General features: G+C 36.7%; 1 protein-coding gene across 12 annotated transcripts in view; it reads left to right on the forward strand.

The window, feature by feature from the left end:
* Nucleotides 1-905: 905 nt before the first annotated feature.
* Nucleotides 906-22171, forward strand: part of TRMT11 (tRNA methyltransferase 11 homolog) — a 92230-nt gene continuing 70964 nt past the window's right edge. For 3 of the 12 annotated variants that reach the window (XR_010158187.1, XR_010158188.1, XM_054686284.2), the window contains exons 1-7: nt 946-1140; nt 8282-8347; nt 10527-10600; nt 12616-12697; nt 12786-12878; nt 13113-13247; nt 14016-14172. Coding sequence is in view for 7 of the 12 variants with exons in the window: in XM_054686284.2 (XP_054542259.1) it covers nt 1069-1140; nt 8282-8347; nt 10527-10600; nt 12616-12697; nt 12786-12878; nt 13113-13247; nt 14016-14172 (679 nt within the window). In the remaining 5 variants the exon portion in view is untranslated. Of the gene's footprint in view, nt 1292-8281; nt 8348-10526; nt 10601-12615; nt 12698-12785; nt 12879-13112; nt 13248-14015; nt 14173-22171 lie in introns of all 12 variants that reach the window. The other 9 variants (XR_010158189.1, XR_010158190.1, XM_063813435.1 and 6 more) reach the window with 8 other exon arrangements.

The following is a 22171-nucleotide window of genomic DNA, read 5'->3' on the forward strand; positions in this document are numbered from 1 at the left end:
AATCACTACCACTACGCATCAACTACGTTTCTGGCACATGCCGCTGGGGATATGCCAGATACATACTCTTTTGCACCTTGTACAATACCACAGAGAAATGCAAAAGAAATAATTTTTAATAGGGCAAAGGGCTCGGTACTCTCAAAAGCAGAAATAGCCCGGAGGGAGGGCTTGAGCCCGTAATTCTAGCACTTTGGGAGACTAGGGTAGGAGTATCCCCTGAGCCCAGGAGTTCAAGGTTACAGTGAGCTATGATTGCGCCACTGCACGCACCTGGGTGACAGAGCAAGATTGTTTTAAAAAAAAAAAGTCACATATATACATAGAATATGCAATTAAAATATATTTCATAAACTATCTGCTATGAAATCTGTGCCAGTGTGAACTTTCTTGAAGCTTTAATTTATGGCTGGCTGTGGATTTAGTCCTGAGTCTAACAAATAACACAACCTAATAATTATTGCCTACTTTGAGGAAGATATTCTTTTGGTTTTTGTTAAGAATAGAGTGAACCATAAAAGATTATATCAGACCTCAAGAGTTTATTATAATTGGGTTATAAGGCATGTGCTCTCGAAAAGTTGTTACATAAATACGAAAAATATACTGTTAAATGACTGGTCCAACTAAATCAGTTCCCAAAGCTGTGCTGGTTAGACAAACCTACAAGGAAATGGTGAAATTTCTAAGGAAATGGTGAAATTTCAGTCCAATTTTGAAGAACAGGTTTTGAAGGGCTGTAGAGAAAGCTGGAAGCACACTCCAAGTGGAACGATAACTGGGAAATATACTGTCTTATTATCACAAGCTACTCCTGAAAACCACGCGTCCCCGCTCACCAGCTACCAGCGCTGGGAGACCCCTAACCACCAGGCATTCGCAGGTGAGGAAGCCCCTCCCACAGCAGCCGGAGTTTCGGACTCGGAGCGCGAGAAACGTCGGGATAGCGCCTGCCTCGCAGAGCTTCCGCTTCCGGCCCTTCAGGCTCTGTCTCTGTGGAGACTCGGCTTTGGGAGGGAGAAAGAGGGACCTAGCGCGGGCCGCGCAGGCGCACGGTGGGCAGCTGCAATGGCGCTGTCGTGTACCCTTAACAGGTATCTGCTCCTAATGGCGCAGGAGCATCTGGAGTTCCGCCTGCCGGTGAGTCCGTAGCGCCCTCCGGAACTTCCGACGGAAGAGGACGCTGGAGTGGAGTGGAATGGGTGGAGGTGATCTGCATAGCCCGAGGAAGCTGGGATTCGGGGGTCTTCGCTGGTCAGCGCGGGTCACGCGTCCCCAGTCCTCGGGCGGGGTGAGCTTGGCGGAGGGTGTGTGTGAGAGAAGTCCGAGACCGAACCCCTCGGCCTGCTTAAACTTTTCATTCATTCTTTTGCCCGTGTAGCAAGTACCGGAGTTAGGCAGGTGAATATGACCGGTCATCTCACTCCCGGAGCTCTTCGTCTAGCGGAGAATAGAGACAGCTAACAAATGCTCAGGCTGGTGTTTGAAGTATTGGAATCTGCGGATCAAGCTCAGTGGAGGGGATGGTGGTGGGGATTAGATGATGGAGAAGTTGAGAAGAGTGTTTTATTTATTCAAGAAACGTTTTCAGAATGCATGTAGTCGAAGATCGGTACGCTGGGCATGTAACGATGATGTAAACAATCTCTGCCCTCTAGGAGCTTACTGTTTAGAATAAGGGCTGAGCAGACACATAGGCGTAGAATGACAGAAGAGCGTCGGTAAGTGCAGTGATAGATGCACATGGAAATATGAGAGCACGTGGAAGGGAAATCTAATCTACCTGAGGGGTTGGGGATGTTGGCCTTTAAGAGGGCTTCCAGAGGAGATGACACTTGAAATAAAGGATGAATAGGAGTTAGAGGGCCAAGGAGATAAATCAGTAAATTAGAATTACAAGGTGTTCATTATTACTGGATCACTAGTTATGTGGCAGAGAGTGGTAAGAAGAGAGCAAGGGAAGTAGATCGAGGCCAGAAAATGAAAGCCTTGAATACCCTGGAACTTGGAAGGGGGATTTATTGAAAAGCCTTAAGTAAAAAAGTGACCACAAAATTAAATCAGTTTGACAACACTATGGAGGATGGATTTGAAAAGAATAAGACTTGAGCCAGAGACTAGGAGTCTGTCGGAATAGTCTTGTTAATAGATTAAGAAGGTCTGACCTAGGTAAGGAGTAAGAGGATGGGATAGACTGGGAAAATATTTAGGCCATACAGTCATTAAGGCTGGATTGATTGAATATGTGGGAAAGAGGCACCAGTCAGGTATGACTCCTGGGGTGTATATAGGTAGGAGTGTCTCCATTTAAAATAGAGAACATAGGCAGATGTAAGATTTAAATTTTGTTTACACTGAATTTGATGTGGTTGTGTAACATCAACCTGAGATGACCAAGAGGCGGTGGATATATGAATATGCATAGAGTATGGCAGAGTGATCTGGACTAGTGATAAATATTTGGGAGTCTTCTTCATATGAAAACTAGGAGCGGGGAAGAAATTACTCAAAAGGATAAGGTCAAAAGAGTAGTGGGCCAAGTATAGATGCTTGGAAGCATTGATATTAAGGGAAAGTCGGAGGAGGCCATGAAGAAGATGGGCAAGTGCCAGACGGATGTGAGACCGCAGAAATCAGAAGGGTAAAATTTTAGGAAGCAGGGACAAATGGATAATGTCGAATGCAGTTGCTTTTTAGTGAGAAAAGAATGAAAAAGTGTCATTGATAGTCTCAATTAGAAGATAATTAATTGGTGATTTTTGCTAAAGCGAATATGTTGAGTTTTAGTAGGAGAAGCCAGGTGGCTTGGTTTAGTAATCACTGGAAAGTGAGGAAGGGGAGATAGGATAGACTGAGTGTCCTTAGCTAGAGCATAAGGGAAAGTAAGAAATTGGTTAACAGTTTGAGGAGGACCTAGGGTGAAAGGAGGATTCTCCCCATGGAGAGAATGAGATTGAGCTTGAGTGTATTTGTAGGCTGATGGGAAGAGAAGGCATACAAGGGCATGGTGGGAGGGGTTCTCTTCAGTAGGAGGGGAGATTGGACATGGAAAGTTAGGGTGGGTGTGGAGTAGTTGCCTGAGGGCCTGTTTTGTAGGTAATGAATGAGTGGAAGTTATTTCTTGAGAGATGATGGGCCAGCAGTTGAATGGGGAAATTGAGACAAATAGTAAAACTTGAAATAGTCATTGAGACCAAAGGGGAGAGTTGACAAGGAAAAGTAAAACGATTGAGTGGAGAAGAGCATAGGTATTAGAGCAATGCTGAAAACCAGCTGAAGGTAAAAGTCGTATATCTGTAATCATGCTAAGATTCTGTGATTTTCTTTAGTTGTGTTTAACTCATTGGCCTTAGGAGTCATGAAGGAAGATTGTGGCATTGATGCAGTATTAATGTTTTGAGTTTCTGGAGGAAATAAATTTTTAATTAAGTCTTAATTGACAAAGGACATGTTCTGTTGGTGAAGAGGATTGGAAAGCCCCCTTCTGTGAGAAACAGAAACAGGCTTAAAGGCACAGAGGTGTGATTGGTTATGATAATTTGGAAGGCTTGGGGAGGGAGGTTGAAGTAGTGGGCATTGAGGCCAGAGAGGTGGTAAGATCTAGATTTGCAAATGTTTTGACACCATTCTAAGGAGTTTGGATTTTTTTTTTTTTTGAGACGGAGTCTCGCTCTGTTGCCAGGCTAGAGTGCAGTGGTGCGGTCTCGGCTCACTGCAAACTCCGCCTCCCGATTCAAGTGATTCACCTGCCTCAGCCTCCCGAGTAGCTGGGACTACAGGCTTGCACCATCATGCCCAGCTAATTTTTGTATTTTCAGTAGAGACGGGGTTTCACCATGTTGGCCAGGATAGTCTCGATCTCTTGACCTTGTGATCCGACTGCCTCATGCTGGGATTACAGGCATGAGCCACTGCGCCTGGCCAGGAGTTTAGATTTTTAGATATAATGGGTAGCCACTGACTGTTTTTCATTTTAAGCCAGGAAGTGACAAGATCATTTGTGTTTTAGAAGGATAATTCTGAAGTACGAGAGAAAAGATACCACTTAGAGAATACTGGACCAGAACTAGAGAGGCTCAGGAGTGTGACTGTGTAAAGTAAGGCAATGCAGTGACAATGGAGTGGTTAGGCTGTGGTCTCCAGAATAACAACCTTAGTACTTGGTGATTTTTACTTGTTTTTTTCCGTCGTAAATTCTTCTTAGTGTATTACACTTGTGACAGTTTATTCTTCCAAAAACTCTGTTCTGTTTTACACCCTCATTTTTCTTAAGATGAAAATCTTTAGTCGGGCATTCAAGGTCCCCCACTGCATGGTTCTTTCCTTTGTGCTTTCACTTCCCACCTAGTCCTTAGTGCTGCCAAAACTGACTCATTATTCCCTGAATTCCTGCTTTCACCTTTGCTCTCTGTGCTCCCTTTAGTCTGGTTTGGGTCTTTCCCATTCTTTATTGATTTTTATGTAGGAAGTATTCATTTACAGTTAATCACATGTTTATTTATTTTAGCTTTATATGTTTTACATGATTATTTTTCAGATCCACAGTTTCCTTTCTGTAGTTTTTCCTCCTCTGCCAAAATTCTTATTTTTTTCTTGAATCCCCTTCAATGTAGAAAGCGTAGTTATGTTAAAGTATATGATAAAAGCGATCCTGTGGGTCTGTTTCTATTGTTTCTTTTTGTTCTGTTTCATATAGTGGGCTATTTTTTTAAATATATGCCAGATGTTGTATTTGAAAATTTATTTGAAAAAATAATTTGAGAGCTGGGATGATGTACATCCTCTTGAAGAAGATAGGAACGCATAGGAGCATGAGGAATCTAGGATGGGTTTAACTCATTTTCAGGTGTTAAGCCCTGTTTGTGTTCTGATTCCGATGTACTCACAGAGTGTAGCTTTTTGACATCCTAGTGTAAATTAGGTGGTTCATCAAGTATCCTTTTCTCCCCCCCCCCCGGGTGGCCCTTTCTCTTTTTTTCCCTTTCTATCGGGCACTCAGAAGGGCTGTTCACTCTTGCAGCTGTTTTTGGATTTGTAAATGTCTCAGGGAAAAAGTGGCTCCACCTTGGAATTTTTGTCCTCTCCTGGATGTTGGTTTGGTAATTTTTGTTATCTTTCTATGCCTTCAATTAGATGGCCAGCTTTTCTAGTTCTTTTCAGCAAGAAGCTTAATCTGAATTACATCTTTTGCCATCCCTGGAAGTTGAATTCCTCTGTCATTGGGTTAGATTTTTTTCAGGGATTAAGGCAGTTTCCATGAAACTTTACTTCTCAAACTGAAGTAATCTTTTACTCTCTTGTACTCTAATACGTTTTTGCTTTTACCTGTTTAAGAACATGTACTGTTTTTTACACTTTACATTTCAGTTGTGAGGTGGTTTTGTTAGTTCTACTAGACCATAATTTCCCTAAGATAAATGAGTGTGTATTTTTACATAGATCAGGGACTTGCACATATTAGTTGCTTAAAAATTTTTTTGGGGGTCCGGGCGCAGTGGCTCACTCCTGTAATTCCAGTACTTTGGGAGGCTGAGGCAGGCGGATCACAAGGTCAGGAGTTCGAGACCAGTCTGGCCAACATAGTGAAACCCCATCTCTACTAAAAATACAAAAAATTAGCCAGATGTGGTGGTTTGCGCCTGTAATCCCAGCTACCCAAGAGGCTGAGGCAGGAGAATCGCGTGAACCTGGGAGGTGGAGGTTGCAGTGAGCCGAGATCACACCATTGCACTCCAGCCCGGGTGACAGTGTGAGACTCCATCTCAAAAAAAAAAAAAAAAAATTTTTTTTTGGAGACAGTTCTCTCTCTGTTTTCCAGGCTACAGTGCAGTGGCGTGACCATGGCTCACTGCAGCCTCAAAGACCCAAGTTAAGCCATCCTCCCACCTTAGCTTCCTGAGTAGCTGGGACTACAGGTGCACCACTATGTCTGGCTAATTTTTTTATTTTTATTTTTGTAGAGCCGGGTGTTGATCAGAGGCTGAGTGTTGGTGTGAGGGGGCGGGAGGGGGTCGTGGGAGCTCTCACTGTGTTGCCAGGGTTGGTCTCAGACTCCCGGTCTCAAGTTATCTCTTCGCCTCGGCCTCCCAAAGTGCTGGGATTGCAGGTGGAGCCGCCATACCTGGCTGCTTAAAATATTAAAATCAGTGATATAGAATCTCTTCTGGGAAAGGCAATCCAAAGGACAGTCTATCCTTTTGGGCCCATCTATTGCATTAGAACTGATAAGCAAGGAAGCTATAATGAATGGCTGCCTTTATGAATTAAAATGAGAGATCAGGAATATAAGTGTGGTCAAGTTTTACCTCTGATAAGAGTTAATCAGGGCTAAGTATAGTTGGCAGCTACTTAATGTAGTACTTATTGTACTAAATAGTGTTTACTAAAGTTCAAACTCCTGGGTTTTATTGCTTGTCCTGAAGCAACCTTTTAAATGGATGAAAAAGCAAGTAGCTGAAATAATAGAAAAGCTCATGGAATTAACGCATCACACATGCCCCAGATCATGCTACATTTTTATATCCAATGTTCAATATAAATTATTTTTTATTCCTAATATAGAAAGAGTCTCAACTGGAAAGTAGAATTTGCCATAAGATTAATGAACATTTTGTGTTTTGCTTTTTCCAAGTAGATTGATGAAGTAGTTTAAACATGTTTTGCTTTTCAATTTGAAACTTGGGTTATCATATTTATTCTCAGTTTTGGGTGGCTGCTTAAGTTTTGGGTAGCAGAGATAATGCTATGCCATAAAACTTTAATCTTTCACTTTTTTTCCCCACCTAACTCTTAGGATCTTTGTGTTTTAGCTTGTTGCAGCTTTTTAACAGTATATTCCAGGAGCAGCAAACTTTGGTGTTTTAACTTGGTTATAGTTGGATGTTTTAAATGTAAAACTGACTTTACAATATGCTTTAATATAGAACAAACAACAATCATGCAAGATCAAGTAATTTAATCTATAACTTTATTTTTTTTCTTTTAAGTGCTATAACTCTATCAGTCTTGGTTGACTTCTTGAGCCACTGGACTTCTAGGACAGTTATCAGGGTCCTCATCATTTTGATTCCCTTAATAACCGCCTAGGTTCTATGCTTCTCTCTTTATAGTTCACCTAACCTGATGAGGTAGCTATGATTCCTGTTTCACATTTGAGGGAACTAAAAGTTGGAGGATTTAAGATTCTTGTATAAAGCCACATCGCTAGTATTTGGAAGAGATGAAAATCAGATTATGGTCTATTTAATTTCTAAGTCTCATGATGTCTCCTATTCAGATTTGTGTTTTCCTTGCTGCAAAATAACCTTTGGGCTGCCTTCACTGATTTATCAGTAGTCTGTGATAGTTCTTGGTCGAGCCATCTGATTGGACTGAATTCAGCCCCTTCTAACACTGAATTTTAAAAAATGATTTGTTGCATAGACAAAAAATAGAAATGACACTAGTAGCTTGAACTTCTCATTCTTTTTGGTCTTGGAGTGGGGGACTTCCTGGTCTGGGTATAGTTTCCCTTTTGATGGCTGTGGGCTTGGTGTTAAAGGCTCTTCCTTCTGGTTGGGAGGAAAGGGGATAGTAGGTAGCCAGCAGTGGGACACTTACCTCTCATTAGGTTCCATCCTCCATGAGACCTATATGGAAGAGTGTGATTCTACCTGTTTTATGTGATTTAAGGAGATAACTTGTTAGTCATACAAATTATAAAATTTGTATAATTATTTGGGTTTATCAGTACAAAGTGATTGCTTCAAAGAATATAAAAACTATCTGGACAGATTTCAACTTTGCATGAATGATGCTTTTAAAGTATCTATTATGTTAGTTCTGTTTCTAGTTCTGTAACTTTACACAGAAAGAAGATGAGATAGTTATTTGTGCTTAATGAATACATAGTGGTATGCCCTGGCTGATTATTTTTTTCTTTTCCAAACATCTTCAAATCATCTGTCTGATTTTCATTTTAACTTTATTCGTCTATTGTCAGTCTTACTAATCTGCACTTTGTGTAACCTTTTTTTTTCCTTTCCAAAATCAGGGAATTTTTTGATCAAGTGTTTGCAAACTCTTCTGTTGTCGAAAATTTCTCAGAAATTACTTACCTGTGGTTTTTATTATTAGATTATTTCTGAACCCTAAATTGTAATTGTCTGATGTTGAAGCTTAAATGCCTCAGTTAGATCTTCAGCCTACTCTTATTTTTTAGTCATGTAATACCTGTCTCCCTTAGTACATTTTTAGTTCCTTTTTGTTAAAATGTATTTTCTTTATAATATTTTCAATACAGGAAATAAAGTCTTTGCTTTCGCTTTTTGGAGGTCAGTTTGCCAGCAGTCAAGAAACTTATGGAAAGGTAAGTTAAATTTTCATTAGACCATATGGAGTATACTTAGAAATAGAGCCTTGGGTTTGAAGAGAAGAAGTGCATATCTTAAATTTATATTTGTATGGTTACTTGTATCTGTTTCGAGAGGCAGTGGAATAAAGTGGATATTTTGGGAAAATTTGTGGTTTTGTTAAGTAATTTAGATTTATTTCTAGTATTTTATTTGTTTTAAATTTTTAGTCAACAGTTGTGTCATAATTTGTATCTGTCCTTTCACCTAAAAAAGGGCTGTGCTCCATTGGTGAGCTGTGTTTAGAATTCGAATTTAGAATTTAGCAGAATGTTGGGCTCGTGTTGAGAATCATTTTAAAATTTGAAATTGTACATTGTATAAGATTGAATTTATCAGCTTTGTATTTTGCATAAAACTATATCAGTGTTTGACAGCAGTTTGGAAAATAGAAAAAATAATTTGCAGTTCCTTCTTGACATGACTTATAATTTGGGGATGCTGCCTTCCAATCTTTTTTTTTTTCGTGTACTTTTTTTTCCCTATTGTAATTCTACTTCTGTAGTCTGTGTTTCTCACCTGATAGTGTCAATATAGGCCTAAGTTGTTACTTGGCCTTTATCTGTAACATAGCTACATAATATTTTTCATTGACTAGCTCTACCATAATTAACCATTTCATTTTACTCAGGTTGCTTTAAAAATTTTCTCAATAAAAGTAATACTAAGATGAAAATATTTTTTCTTGTTTGGATTATTTTGAATTTTTCTGTTGGGTAGGGTAAATATTGGAAGAAAAAAAACGGGGTATATACCCAAAGTAATATAAGTCATTCTATTATAAAGATACATGCATGCATATGTTCATTGCAGCACTATTCACAATAGCAAAGCATAGAATCAACCTAAATGCCATCAATGATAGACTGGATAATGAAAATGTACATATACACCATGGAAGCCATAAAAAGGAACGAGATCATGCATACTGTGCAGCCATAAAAAGGAATGAGATCATGTCCTTTGCAGGGACATGGATAGATTTGGAAGCCATTATCCTCAGCAAACTAATGCAGGAACAGAAAACCAAACACCACGTGTTCTCACTTATAAGTGGGAGCTGAATGATAAGAACATATGGACATGTCCAGGGAAACAACACACACTGGAGCCTGTTGGGGGTGGTGGAGTCTGGGGAAGGAGAGCATCAGGAAGAATAGCTAATGGATGCTGGGCTTAATACCTAGGCGATGGGTTGATCGCAAATGGCGATGGGTTGATTGCATGATGGGTGCAGCAAACCACCATGGCACATGTTTACCTATGCAACAAACCTGCACATCCTGCACAGGTATCCCTGAACTTAAAAGTTGAAGAAAAAAGAAAAAAGCTAGGTGTGACAGGAAGGATTTCTTGCAAAAGATGAAAGAGCTAAAGTTGAAAGTCCTGTAGTGTTGGACTTTTATTCCTGAATGACTTTCACTTATTGAGGGGAGGAGGAAAGGAAGGAGAGTGCGGATATAATTGGCTAAGGGTGATGAAATGAGGTCAGGATCCTTTTGGATTTTGCTGTGTTCTGGCAAGAGGTTATCTGGGTGCAGCTTACCAGTGCCTGTAATCTTGGGTGTTGGGATAGACGGTTGGGAAAACACCCCTGATGCACTTGGAGCTTTTTTCCCCTAGATAAAATATAAAACAGTAAAAGCTAATGAGAATTTAATAAAGTACGTCATGATTTTCTATCATAGTTGTTTCAAAGGGCCCCTCCTTCACCCTCAGATGGCCACACCTACCTAGAAAAAGGTCTCATGTAGCAACTAAGAAATACATTACTTAGAAATTAAAAATAAAATAGCTGTATTATAAGGGATGATTAGCCATGATGAATTTCAAGATTATACTTTGGGATATAATATGCATTAATTCCTTTCGTAAAGCTACATAAAAGGACAGATACAAAATTAATGTTTCATTTGAGGATATATTCGTTTATAGAGTCATTATAAAAATGTTTTTACTATATTATTCTAATTTACTTTTTTACTATTGGAACTATTTTTATTTTGGTTACAGTCAGATCAGATATTCTTACATGAAAGTAGCAAATAGGCACTTCTCCTTATTGACTTCTTGAATAAAAGCATATGAGGCCATGTAGCCACTTAGAATTAAGTTGCATATTGTTATTTCTTTTAGTCACCATTTTGGATTCTTAGCATTCCCTCTGAAGATATTGCAAGAAATTTAATGAAACGGACAGTGTGTGCCAAGTAAGAGAAACTTATGTTCTCCTGCATGAATATACTGGTACTTCTCATAACCATTCAGTCCTGTTTTTTGCTATATTGGCATAGGGTGAAGGCTCAGTTTAGCTTGCAGTTACATACAACTGCCACTGGGTGGCGGTGGGGGACCAGAGGAGGGTTACCTGCCGAAACCAAGGATGAAAGAATCTCTGGGGAAATGTAGACACATTTGTTTTAGAATAATTTTTTAAAACTTCCATATTATATGGGAGTATAGTATGAGATATAAACACTATGTTCTTACGCAGGATAGATGCCACATATAATTATAACCAAAGTGCTGAAAATCCAAAAATACTTTTTTCATAGATGGTTTTTAATTGGATGAGCAGATTAGTGAAGTGTAAGGTAACAAAAAAGTGAGGACTGCCGTGAGATATGTTTTACTGTTTCAGTTGGTAGAGAAAATAATTATGAGTATCAAATCTTGATGTGAATTAATGTAATGATGCTGTTCATTGTTTATCCTCAGTGTTTCTAGACTTTATCATTGGCATCCACTTTTTTTTTTCTTTTCTTTCATTTCTTTTTTCTTTGTACTGTTGGAAAATTTTCTGTCATCAGATTTGAAAATTAAACTGTATTTTTAACTAGCATCTTAAATATCAAACAGCTTGTGTTATCTTTAAGCTGCTTTTTCTTCCTGAACATTTTGGCAGATTGCTGAAAACTTTCTGTAGAAATTATATTTGCTAATGCAATGCAAATAAGAATTTACATATATCTAGTTTTATTAACATGGTTAGCGATGTTTTATATCATCATATGTAATTGTTGTATTACGGAATTGGACACAACCCAATATTTCGTTAACTTCATCCTATTGAGAACTACCTGCAGCCTTTAATCTTTTACAGTGAAGGTCGTTAACAGGCCTTATTATGAAATAAAAATGACTAGAAAACAGAAACATAACTTTTAAAAAACTCTTTTTGAATAATTGCTTGTTAGGTTTAAAATAGCCACTGGAGTACTAAGGACTTGTATGCTTCTTTCATAACTCTTCTAATTCATATATTTGATTAATGGTACAATTAACAGTTGTGTAATATAATTTTTAATTGCTTTTTATTATCTATATATTTTGTGTAGCTGAGGTATACCTTAAGTGATAGCTAAGTGAGATTAATATTATTGTAGAAGCCTTTTCTCTGTAAATTCAATAGAAAAGGAAGAAATCATTTGCAAAGGAAAAAAATTACAATTTAACTGTATCAGAATGAAGATAGACTTTTATAAAAGCATAGATTCAAAACCAACTTAAATTCAAATTTTTCTGTGTTAGAAGGGATTGAAAGTTAATTTATTATTAACATGAAATATTTTGAGCATGCGACAAAAAGGTGAAAAATATAACAAGTACCTAGGAATATGCCTTATTAGATCTCAACATTATGGGTAAGTTAGTTACTAAAATTGTGTGTGTGTGTCCATACGTGTGCACGCACATGCATGACAGAGTTTCACTCTGTTGTCCATGCTGGAGTGCGGTGACGTGATCTTGGCTCATTTTAGTCTCAAATTCCTGGGCTCAGGTGATCCTCCCACCTCAGCCTCCCAAGTAGCTGGGGCTATGGGTGTGTGCCACCATGCCTGGCCAATTTTTTGCCTTTTTTGTAGAGACAAGGTTTTACTATGTTGCCCAGGCTGGTCTTGAACTCCTGGGCTCCAGTGATCCACCCACCTCAGCCTCCCAAAATGCTGGGATTACAGGCGTTAACCACTGTGCCTGGCCAGCTAATTGTTAATAACATTTTTATTTGGTCATTAGTCTTTTTGTATTATGGAGAAGACATTGGGAATAATTGGCTTTTCTGCAGCTTTGTACCCATTTATCTAAAATAACTGATTCATTTATACTTTGCAAAACATAGGCAATAATCAGTGGAGTGTGCATAAAGAACTAGTAAAATGACTGTATGTATTCCTGTGTGAACTAAGTTATTTACTGAGGTTAGTACCAATCATTTATTTCCTAGGTCTATATTTGAACTATGGGGTCATGGACAATCTCCTGAGGAGCTGTACAGTTCTCTTAAAAATTACCCTGTGGAGAAGATGGTGCGTAGTAAAATGTGGTTTTATATAGGCATGCGTGCAGATTCTGTAGAATTAAAATACTCAAAAAACTGATTTCCTTTTATTTTAGGTTCCATTTCTACATTCGGACTCTACATATAAAATAAAGATTCACACTTTTAATAAGACATTGACACAAGAAGAGAAAATCAAGCGAATAGATGTAAGTAAATTTAGCAGAACAAAAAACCTACATGATGAATGCAGTCTGGCCATTGTTGATATATAGGAATACCTAATGTCTGTGAAGTGTTTATTTTGTACCACATTTTGTGCTAAGTGCTTTTCATGTTTTATTTAATGTTGAATCCAGGCTTACAAGGTAATGTTATTAGATAAGTGCCATTTTTCATTGTAAATTATTATAAGACATTAGCATTTCTTTTATTTCTTTTAGGCACTTGAATTTCTGCCATTTGAAGGGAAAGTGAATTTAAAGAAACCGCAACATGTATTTTCTGTTTTGGAGGATTATGGTTTAGACCCAAACTGCATCCCTGAGAATCCACATAATATTTATTTTGGTAGATGGGTGAGCAAGTGTTCTTTCTACCTATGTCAGTTTGTTTTTTTGAAAGCTACATATTAGGCCTTTTGTTGACTCCTATGTAGAACTTTAAAGCAGCTGAAGAGTCAGAACTACTGAATGGATTAAAATTGGTGAAGAGTATGTGATTATGTTTTGTTTTGTGTTTTCCCAGAGATTCTTAAATGAAGTGCAAGAGGCTTGTTAGATATAGGGAGGAGTTGGTATACCTGGAAATGTTGAAACAAGACTTACCAGAACATCTGGACTGTTTTTTTTTTGTTGTTTCTTTTTTTTTTATAAAGCAGAGAAAACACAGAGTGCTGTGGTAGTTGAGGAATCTCATTTGTGGAGATTTCCAATCTGGGCCTTCCATTCCAAAAGAAATGGAATTACTGTAAAGCAGTTCTGCCGACTTCTCTGAGGCTTTAAGTGGGTGATTGGAAGCTGTGAGTGGAAGTTGTGACTTATGTTAGAGATTATTGTTATGTAGGAGAACAAAGAAATGGGCATACCTTAACACCTACCTCTGGAATAATTGCATTCAAATGCAGTTCATACTTGTTTTGAAAAGAAAAAGTAAATGGAGTGACATTAAGCAATAAAAGGCTTTGTTTATAACTACCTCAATTACATTATTTTAAATAAATAAGTTTAGAGCAGTAATAAGTGGAAAGAAGTTCTTATCAGCAAAATACAATGGTCTTATTGTGAGTGATTATCTTAAGTCTGTTCTGTATGGCTATACTAACATAAGAAATATCTCTGATTTAGATTGCAGATGGACAGAGAGAGCTTATTGAGTCATACAGTGTCAAAAAGAGACACTTTATTGGAAATACAAGTATGGATGCTGGTTTGTCATTCATTATGGCTAACCATGGAAAAGTGAAAGAAAATGATATTGTCTTTGATCCATTTGTTGGAACAGGTATTTTTATTTAACTTTTAAGCTAGTGTAGAGATGTTGCTTATTTATATTAATGAAGGTCATGGTAATATTTTTGCTAAAAGAGTAAATGGATAATCTTTTAATTGTGTTTGGATAGTGGCCAAGAGACAACCACATACTTGTGTAATAGCTAGTATTTAACACTTTTGCCACTTCAAAGATGATGCTGATAGAATTGTATGGGTTTTATTCCAGATAAACCACTAGGGGGGAGCATTCATCTAATTTTTTTGTAGCAGAAAAACTTGCACTACCATACATTGTAGAAATGTTGTAAAGCTGTATAGTTTATTTAAATAGGAAAACTCTTGGTGAAAGAAAGACTTGAATGACAAGATCAAAAAAATGTATTCGTCCAGTTTAAATGTATTCATACAGTTTAAATTCATAACTGTATATGTGGATAGAGAAAAATAGTTAATATATCCTATCTTTGAGTTGGTTTGTGGAGGTTTATAAGTAAGTGTGAAATAAGAAAAGTGTCAAAGTATCAATGGGCTAGATAGCCTGGTCGCTGTGGCAGTGACCTTGTTTTTTTGTGCATATGATTGGGATAATTTTTTATGGAAGTCCTAAAACTCCATCTGACTCTGTGCAGACTTTTTCCTACTTCCACTCAATTTTTCTGGATCTTGCCCATACCCAGCAAATACTTGTATTTAAATTTGTTTGACCAAACTCATTATGGCTCATTTTGTGGTTGGAGCCTGTCCCTGTAGCCATCTTTCCCCTTGGGCAGTGATGATGCAGAGCTAACGTTTATTGAATAGTAAATGTATCAGGTACTATGCTATGCATTCTGATGCTACTATCTAGTTTAATTCTTACAACAACCAACATGGAGATACTTTAAAAATTTGCTTGAGGAAATTATGGCAGAGAGAAAGGTGCAGTGACTTGGCCAAGGTTATACAGTATATTGGTTTCATAGGATTCAAACTCAAGCAGTCCAACTCCAGAGCTCATGCCCTTAACTTTGAGCTGCCTCTCTCTGCATTGGGATCTGCCAGCCAGCTATTACACCATGTACTAACTTAAGGAATATGACCACATATGCTTAGGAAGTAGTAGTATCAAGGTCAATAAATTTCTGATTGATGGAATAACTTTCTCTGTTTATTGTTGAGTTAATTCACTGGTGAGTCTTTCTTCTCTGCCAGTTTCTCCATATCACCTACCCTCAGCATACTCTATATTCTTTTCTTCCCCACTCTCATTATCCTAAGTAACTCACCCCAAATTTTAAACTTTTTATTGGAAATAATATCAAACTTTCAGAAAAGCTATAAGAATAAAAGTAGGACAAAGAACATGCATGTATCCTTAACTTAGTTTAAGCTGTTGTTAACATTTGGCCTCATTTGCTTTATCATTTGTTTTATCTGTTTCTATTTACATAATCTTTTCTTTCCTGCATCATTTGAAAGTTGTATCCATCACATCCCTTTACCCTTCAAGTAATTATTTCTCAAGAATGAGGATATGTTCTTCTACATAACCACAGTACTGTTTTCAATGTTAATAGATGTATTAATACAGTACTTTGATATTCATATTTCAGTCTTGCCAGTTGACCCAGTAATATTAATATTTTTGACAGCATCCTTTTCCCTTTCCTGGCTAGGATCAGGTATTATATTTTGTTGTTAATATTTCTTTGATGTATTTGATTTGGAACACAGCCAAAGTCTTTTTTTCTTTTATGAAATTTGACTTTTCAAGATGCTATTTCTCTTCCCTTTATTTTTTATCTTATTTTTTCCTCATTTTGGGTTGTTTGATGTCTCCTCAAGATTAGGATTAGGTTATACATTCCCAGCTGGACCACTACATCAGTGACTTTTGTGGCCTTCTCAGGGGTGTGTACATGATGGCATTCTGCCCTGCATTGGTATTGGTAATTTCTGATCATCTGGTCTAGGTTGTGTTTGATTTTTTTCCATTCATAATCATAAACAGTACAATTACTGGTGGTTTTATTTTATTTTATTTTATTTTTTTTCTTGCTATTAAGCAATCTGTGGAGAGATACATTAAGACCGTATAGTATTCTATTCCTTATCCAGTCTCCTCTCACCACTCAGGTCGTCAGGTTTAGTAGCCATTGATAATTCTTTCCTGAACCAGTTTTTACTTTGATGGTTTCAAAGGGATGATTTTCCAACTGCAGTGCTCCCTCCACAGTTACAAGTCGACATTCATTATTCTACTGTAAGCAAAAGCCCTTTCCTCTCTTCCATGTATTTGTTTTTCTGTTTGTTATTAATATGAACTAATGGGTTCTCCTTTTTAACCCCGATGGTCTATAATTCATTATATTTCTTAATTTTCTTAATTACTTTTGTTCCTCAAATTGTGATTTGCCCAGTGAGAGCTCTTTCACATTGAATCTGTCTTTGTGACATGTTCCTATCCTTTTTTCTTTGGAGTACTTCCTTACTTTCTCTTCTATTTGTTCAAGCTCTGGTATCAGTCATTTCTCCAAGGAATTTTTGTTTCTTTTAGCAGGGAAATGAAATCTGGATTATAGATCCTTTCAGTGGACAAACTAGAAAATATATATGCATATATACACAATATGCATGTAAGTGCATGTGCAAATATACATGTATTTATTCTTATATACTGTGTGTATGCACATACACATGCATATACGTATTTTAGACACTGTGAATTTGCACATATACTATAAATTGCAGTCAAACCTTACAGATTTCCTTTTGACTACCCTATTCTATGTTTATGTATACCTTCTTCCACAGTGAGAACCCTGATTCCTAGCTACATCAACACATTTACTCTTTTCCTCATTCCTATATCTGAAATGGTTTCACAGTTGTTTTGCTTATGCCACTTAAAAAAATCCTGTGAATAAGAGTTCAGGATGTGTTTTCAGTTCTTCACCCTAAGGGGCAGTAAAGTCAAATACTGTGCCTGCTTTTTCCCTTTTCATTTAAAATTCATTTGGGTTCATTTGTTCCAGTTTGCCCTCTGTTTTAGGTTTTTATCTCCTATCCCCCACTCCTTATTGATTTACTTTTATTTTCAAATATGTATAAGATGAACTTGCTTCCAAAAGTCAGAACTACACAAGAAGTGGTACTCAGAGAGATGTCACTTTACCTTTATAACGCTTCCAGCCTGTTCTCCCACCTATCCTAGGTGACTAACTTCATTGTTTTCTGGTTGATTCTTCCTGTTTCTTTTTGTAATGATAATACATTTTCTTATTCGTAATGGAATATATACATTTTCTTATTTTCACTACTTTCTTACACAAAAGGTATCATACTGTGTGTGTTGGTTTTAACTTTGCTTTTTTCACTTAATGGTATTTCCTGGAAATCACTTCCTGTCAGTTCATGGAGCTTATCTTTATTCTGTTTTAGTTTTGCTTCATGAGTGTATGTACCGTAATTTATTCAAACAATCTCCTATAGTTGGACATCGGTAGTTTTCAGTATTTTACAGTTACAAATAATGCTTGAAATGACTAACCTTATGAATATATACCTTTGTAATGTTGGAGATGTAGCTCTAGGGCAAGCTTATCCAACCCGCAGCCCATGGACCACATGTGGCCCAGATGGCTTTGAATGTGGCCTGATACAAACTTGTAAAGTTTCTTAAAACGTTATGAGAAATTTTGCAATTTTTTTTTAGCTCACCAGCTATCATTAGTGTTAGTGTATTTTATGTACAGCCCAAGACAATTCTTCTTCGAATGTGGCCCAGGAAAGCCAAAAGATTGGACCCCCCTGTCCTAGGGTAAATTCTTACAAGTAGGATTTCTGGGTTGAAGAGTGTATGCATATGCAGTTTCATTAGATACTGCCAAATTTGTCTCCATTATACTATTTTGGATTCCTACCAACAGTTGTAGGAGAGTCCCTGTTTTTCCACAATCTCACCAGCAGAGTATATTTCAGGCTTTTGAAGTTTTGCTTGTTCTGTTGGGTGAAAAATGATATCTCAATGTAGTGTTAATTTGTATGTCTATGGTTACGAATGAAGTATCACAATTTTTTATATTTTAAGGGCCATTATGACTTTCTTTGATTTGTCTTTTTTTGCCTTTTGCCCATTTTTTGATAGCATTTTTGGTCTCTTTCCCTGATTTTTCAAGGTCCTTTGTAAGCTTGGGATACAACCTCCTCACACTCCCCCTATTTTTCTGTGATGTATGCTGCAGTATTTTCCCTTAGCTTGTCATTTATCTTTTGACTTTGCTACTAATTGATTTTTGCCATGCAAAAGTTTTCCCCACACTCAAGTTATAGAGGAATTCATTTGTGTTTTCTTCTAGTGCTTTTGTAGTTTTACATTTTTTCTTTTTAGATCTCTGGTTCATTTGGAGATTATTCTCCGGTATGATGTGAAGAATGGATTTAATTTATCTTTTTCCAAATGCTAAAGCTTTTATTCTTAATCTTGTTCTTGGACTTTAAAAACTTTTTTTGTCAATTGAGAATAATTCTTTTAGATATATACATGTAGAAAATGATTAATATATATACATACACATAGACTAGACCACAGAGTTAAAAAATATGGTTGCCAGTATGGGTAATATTTTTTTGTTGAGTAGATGAGGCTAGATTTTGAAATTATCTTCACAGCTGTCAATATATGGACCATTCATAGTGTGTTGAGGGGCAAGGAGACCTGCTTCTGTTTGCTTTAGGGCAGCTCCTCACAGTGGGTAGTATATTTGGAACGTCTGACTGTTCATATAGGACAATTAATAGAAAATGAGAGGAGGATCTTTGCAAAGGTGCTGCTGAAATATATTTTCGTAATTTGTGTTTGTAGTTTAAGTATAGCTTTAGGACATCAGTCAATTTTTGGTGCTTTTGTTTTGAAACATAATAACCAATAATTGTGAATAGACACAGGTCTTAAGCACAGTTTGTCCTCTCTTGGGCCTTTTGCCTCATCGATGGGTAGTACCTTCAGAAGGACTGGAGAAATATGTAGCTCTGTGTCCTTCTCCATGGCCATAGTTTTCACAAAACATTTGTTGATATTTTTCTTTTGGTTGCCTTTTAAATAGTTTTTTTAAAAAAATTCATGTGTCTAATCCCCTTTTTATTTTAAAGGTACAAAATTGAAATGTATGTAGTTTCCTAAATGTATTGCCCACTTACTACTCATGGTTAGTGATTTTTCTCAGGGATATAGAGTAGGGTAGAAAGCTTCTGGTAGACTGAAAGGAGAAAAATAATCTTTTCATGCCTAAATACTTTTCCTTTTTTCCTTTAGACTGTTTGCTACTGTTGTTTAGAATGACATTATGAGCGGCAGAAACACACTTTTCTTTCAATTTTAACAAATACATTGGTTTTCATTTTAGTAAAAATTCTTTTTTTAAAGTGTGTGTCTCCACTTTCCCAAAGGGGAAGAGACATAGCATTGTGTCATCTCTTAGTTGTTAGGAAGTGCTACTATTCTCATGTGAGTTTGGCTAAAGGAATGATCATCATGAATTTATTGAATACCTATTAATGGCAGAGCCCTGTCTGTGATACAGTACAGGACTTGTGAATGGCATATATAACACTCTTATTAACAGAGTGTGTAGCTTTACTTAATTTAATGTAATTTGTTTAGTAGCATATTTTTCTTTTGTTTATCTAATTGGTGAGTGAATATGTATTTACTTCAATTGGTGCTAATCCCAAAGGAGGTAGTATGATATAAAGAAAAGAATAAATAGAGCAAAGTTTAAATCTTTTTACCAATTAGTATGTGACTTTGGGCAAGATTCTTAACTTGTCTGGGTTTCACGTCTATCATTTGTAAAATGGTAATACTAATATATTGTGAGGATTAAGTGAGGCAATGTGTGTATATAATATTTCTAGGAAGTTGCCTGACACGTGGTAGACATTTAGTGAACTGTAATGGTTATCATTATTACTTTTTAATTATTATTTTGATGAGATTTTAGATGCCTTTTTGGTGAAAGATGTTAGATGTAGCTAATATTAAATGGTGATGATAAAGAATTTGACCATAAACTCATTTTCTAGTACTCTTTTTGGCTAATTTCCAAGATATTAGTAATTTGCAACTGTTGGCAGGTTATAGCAGCAGGCAAGGGAATTGAAATATAAAATTATAAATGTCAAATTCTTTGTTTATAATTAATATGTGCAAGTGGATGCCAGTTGCTTTAGGTAGCACAGAACTCTGCAGCCGTAGATCTGATTCCCTCTCATCCCCTCTGTCAAGTGAGTCAGCTCCTCCAGTAATGAGAATTCACCCAGAAGACTAATGTATACTCCTTGGCCATGTCTACCTTCAGATGACCCATAGGTGGAAGGAAAGTAGTGTAGCTCCTTTTGAAGTTTTATCATTGTAAAATAGTGGACGCAGAAACCAGGTGTTAAGGAACTGACTATCCTGGTTCTGGGAAGAGAAAATGGGGAGAAAAAGAGAAGGTTAGGAGAGTGAGATAATGGATCTCTGTAGGTTTATATAATATTCTCTTTGGCATTTTTTTCCCACTACCCTTTGTAGTCCCCTTTTCCTGGAATCTCGTGGTTCGTCTAGTAGGAGTCCCATTGTCTAGCAATATTCTTTTGCTCGGCCTGCTAGTTTAATTTATTTAAGTAGAATTCCTTTTTTAAAAAGATAAAATAGATGCAATAATATTGCCATTTTTCTTCCTTTTTTTTTTTTCTCAGCAAAACCAAAGCCTAGTCTCTCATTTCTCCACGTTTGCAAAGCTTTCCAGTTAGTTCTTTAAAGATGAAAATCATGAATTAGTTTTTACATCATGGAATAAATTCAATTCTTATTGTATTATTTTGCCTGTAAGATACTACCCTAACCTTAAAGTGCTTACTATTTAAGTAATGAGAAATTGAAACACCAAGTTGCTAGCATAGATCACATATGCAGTATTTTTACTTTTGGTAACATAAAAAGAAATGGGTGAGTCAAGTTACTTGCCTCCTTGACACTTCACTCTCCTTTTTTTTAGCACCCCTTCTTCCACCAAAAAGATCCCCCAAAAAACTCCAACTGAGGTATAGCTAAATGTAAAAAGTGCTTCAATTTAATCAAAAGAACAACTAGATGACTACCAATGATTACCCAGTGACCAGTTCAGATAAGCTAATTTATTATGATTTTATTTAAAAAAAAATAAAAGCTTAAAAGGCACGAAGTAAAGTATCAGGTGCAGTCTAACAGATTATTCATCTCCTTTCAGCAGTGTACTTGTAAATTGGGTCTTCTCAAAACTCAATCTAACCAAATGGATAAGGTTCTGTTTAAGGAAGCACAGGAAAGCTTTTCTGTTCCCCTTGACAACTAGTTCTTCTAGGTGAGTATCTGCCTTAATTGGCAGAATTGTAGTAATTCCTTATAATTTGGGTGAAGTGACTTTGTGAGTATTCCAAGTCATCACTTATGCTGCCTTTTCTAAATATGGAATGTTCCATTTCCAGAGTCAGAATTATGAGGACTTTTTAACCCTCCCACATAAATGCTTTTTGTAGTTAAGTATGAGAGGACATAGGTTTTGGTTTCTGCTGTACTTTTAGTCTTTCATTTCTCTTCTTCATGGGTTCTAAAAAGAACTAGTCAGTTATAATATTTTCATGAACAAAGTATTTTTAATTCCATGCTACCAGACTATGTTTTAAATGGCTATGGAAGGAACATCATTAATTTATGGATCTTGACCCTCCAGAGGCACTACCCATCTTAGTTACAGAGATTACATCTCAAAAGGATATAAGGGAAAGAGCCCTAGTATTTTTTCCCCTTGTCCAAGTCTGTTCATATTTTGTAGTTGAAGAATATATTTATGATTTCAGCTTGACTAGCAGGCCTTCCTAGAGTATAGCTAATTAAGACTTGCCCAAGCACTAAAAGCATTTTAATTTGAATGATTAAAAAAAGTGAATTTAATTAAAAGTACAATTATTAAAAGTTCAGTTAATTGTGTACATTTTTTTCTTAATTT

The sequence above is a fragment of the Pan troglodytes genome, chromosome 5, assembly GCF_028858775.2.
Source record: "Pan troglodytes isolate AG18354 chromosome 5, NHGRI_mPanTro3-v2.0_pri, whole genome shotgun sequence".
Lineage (NCBI taxonomy): Eukaryota > Metazoa > Chordata > Mammalia > Primates > Hominidae > Pan > Pan troglodytes.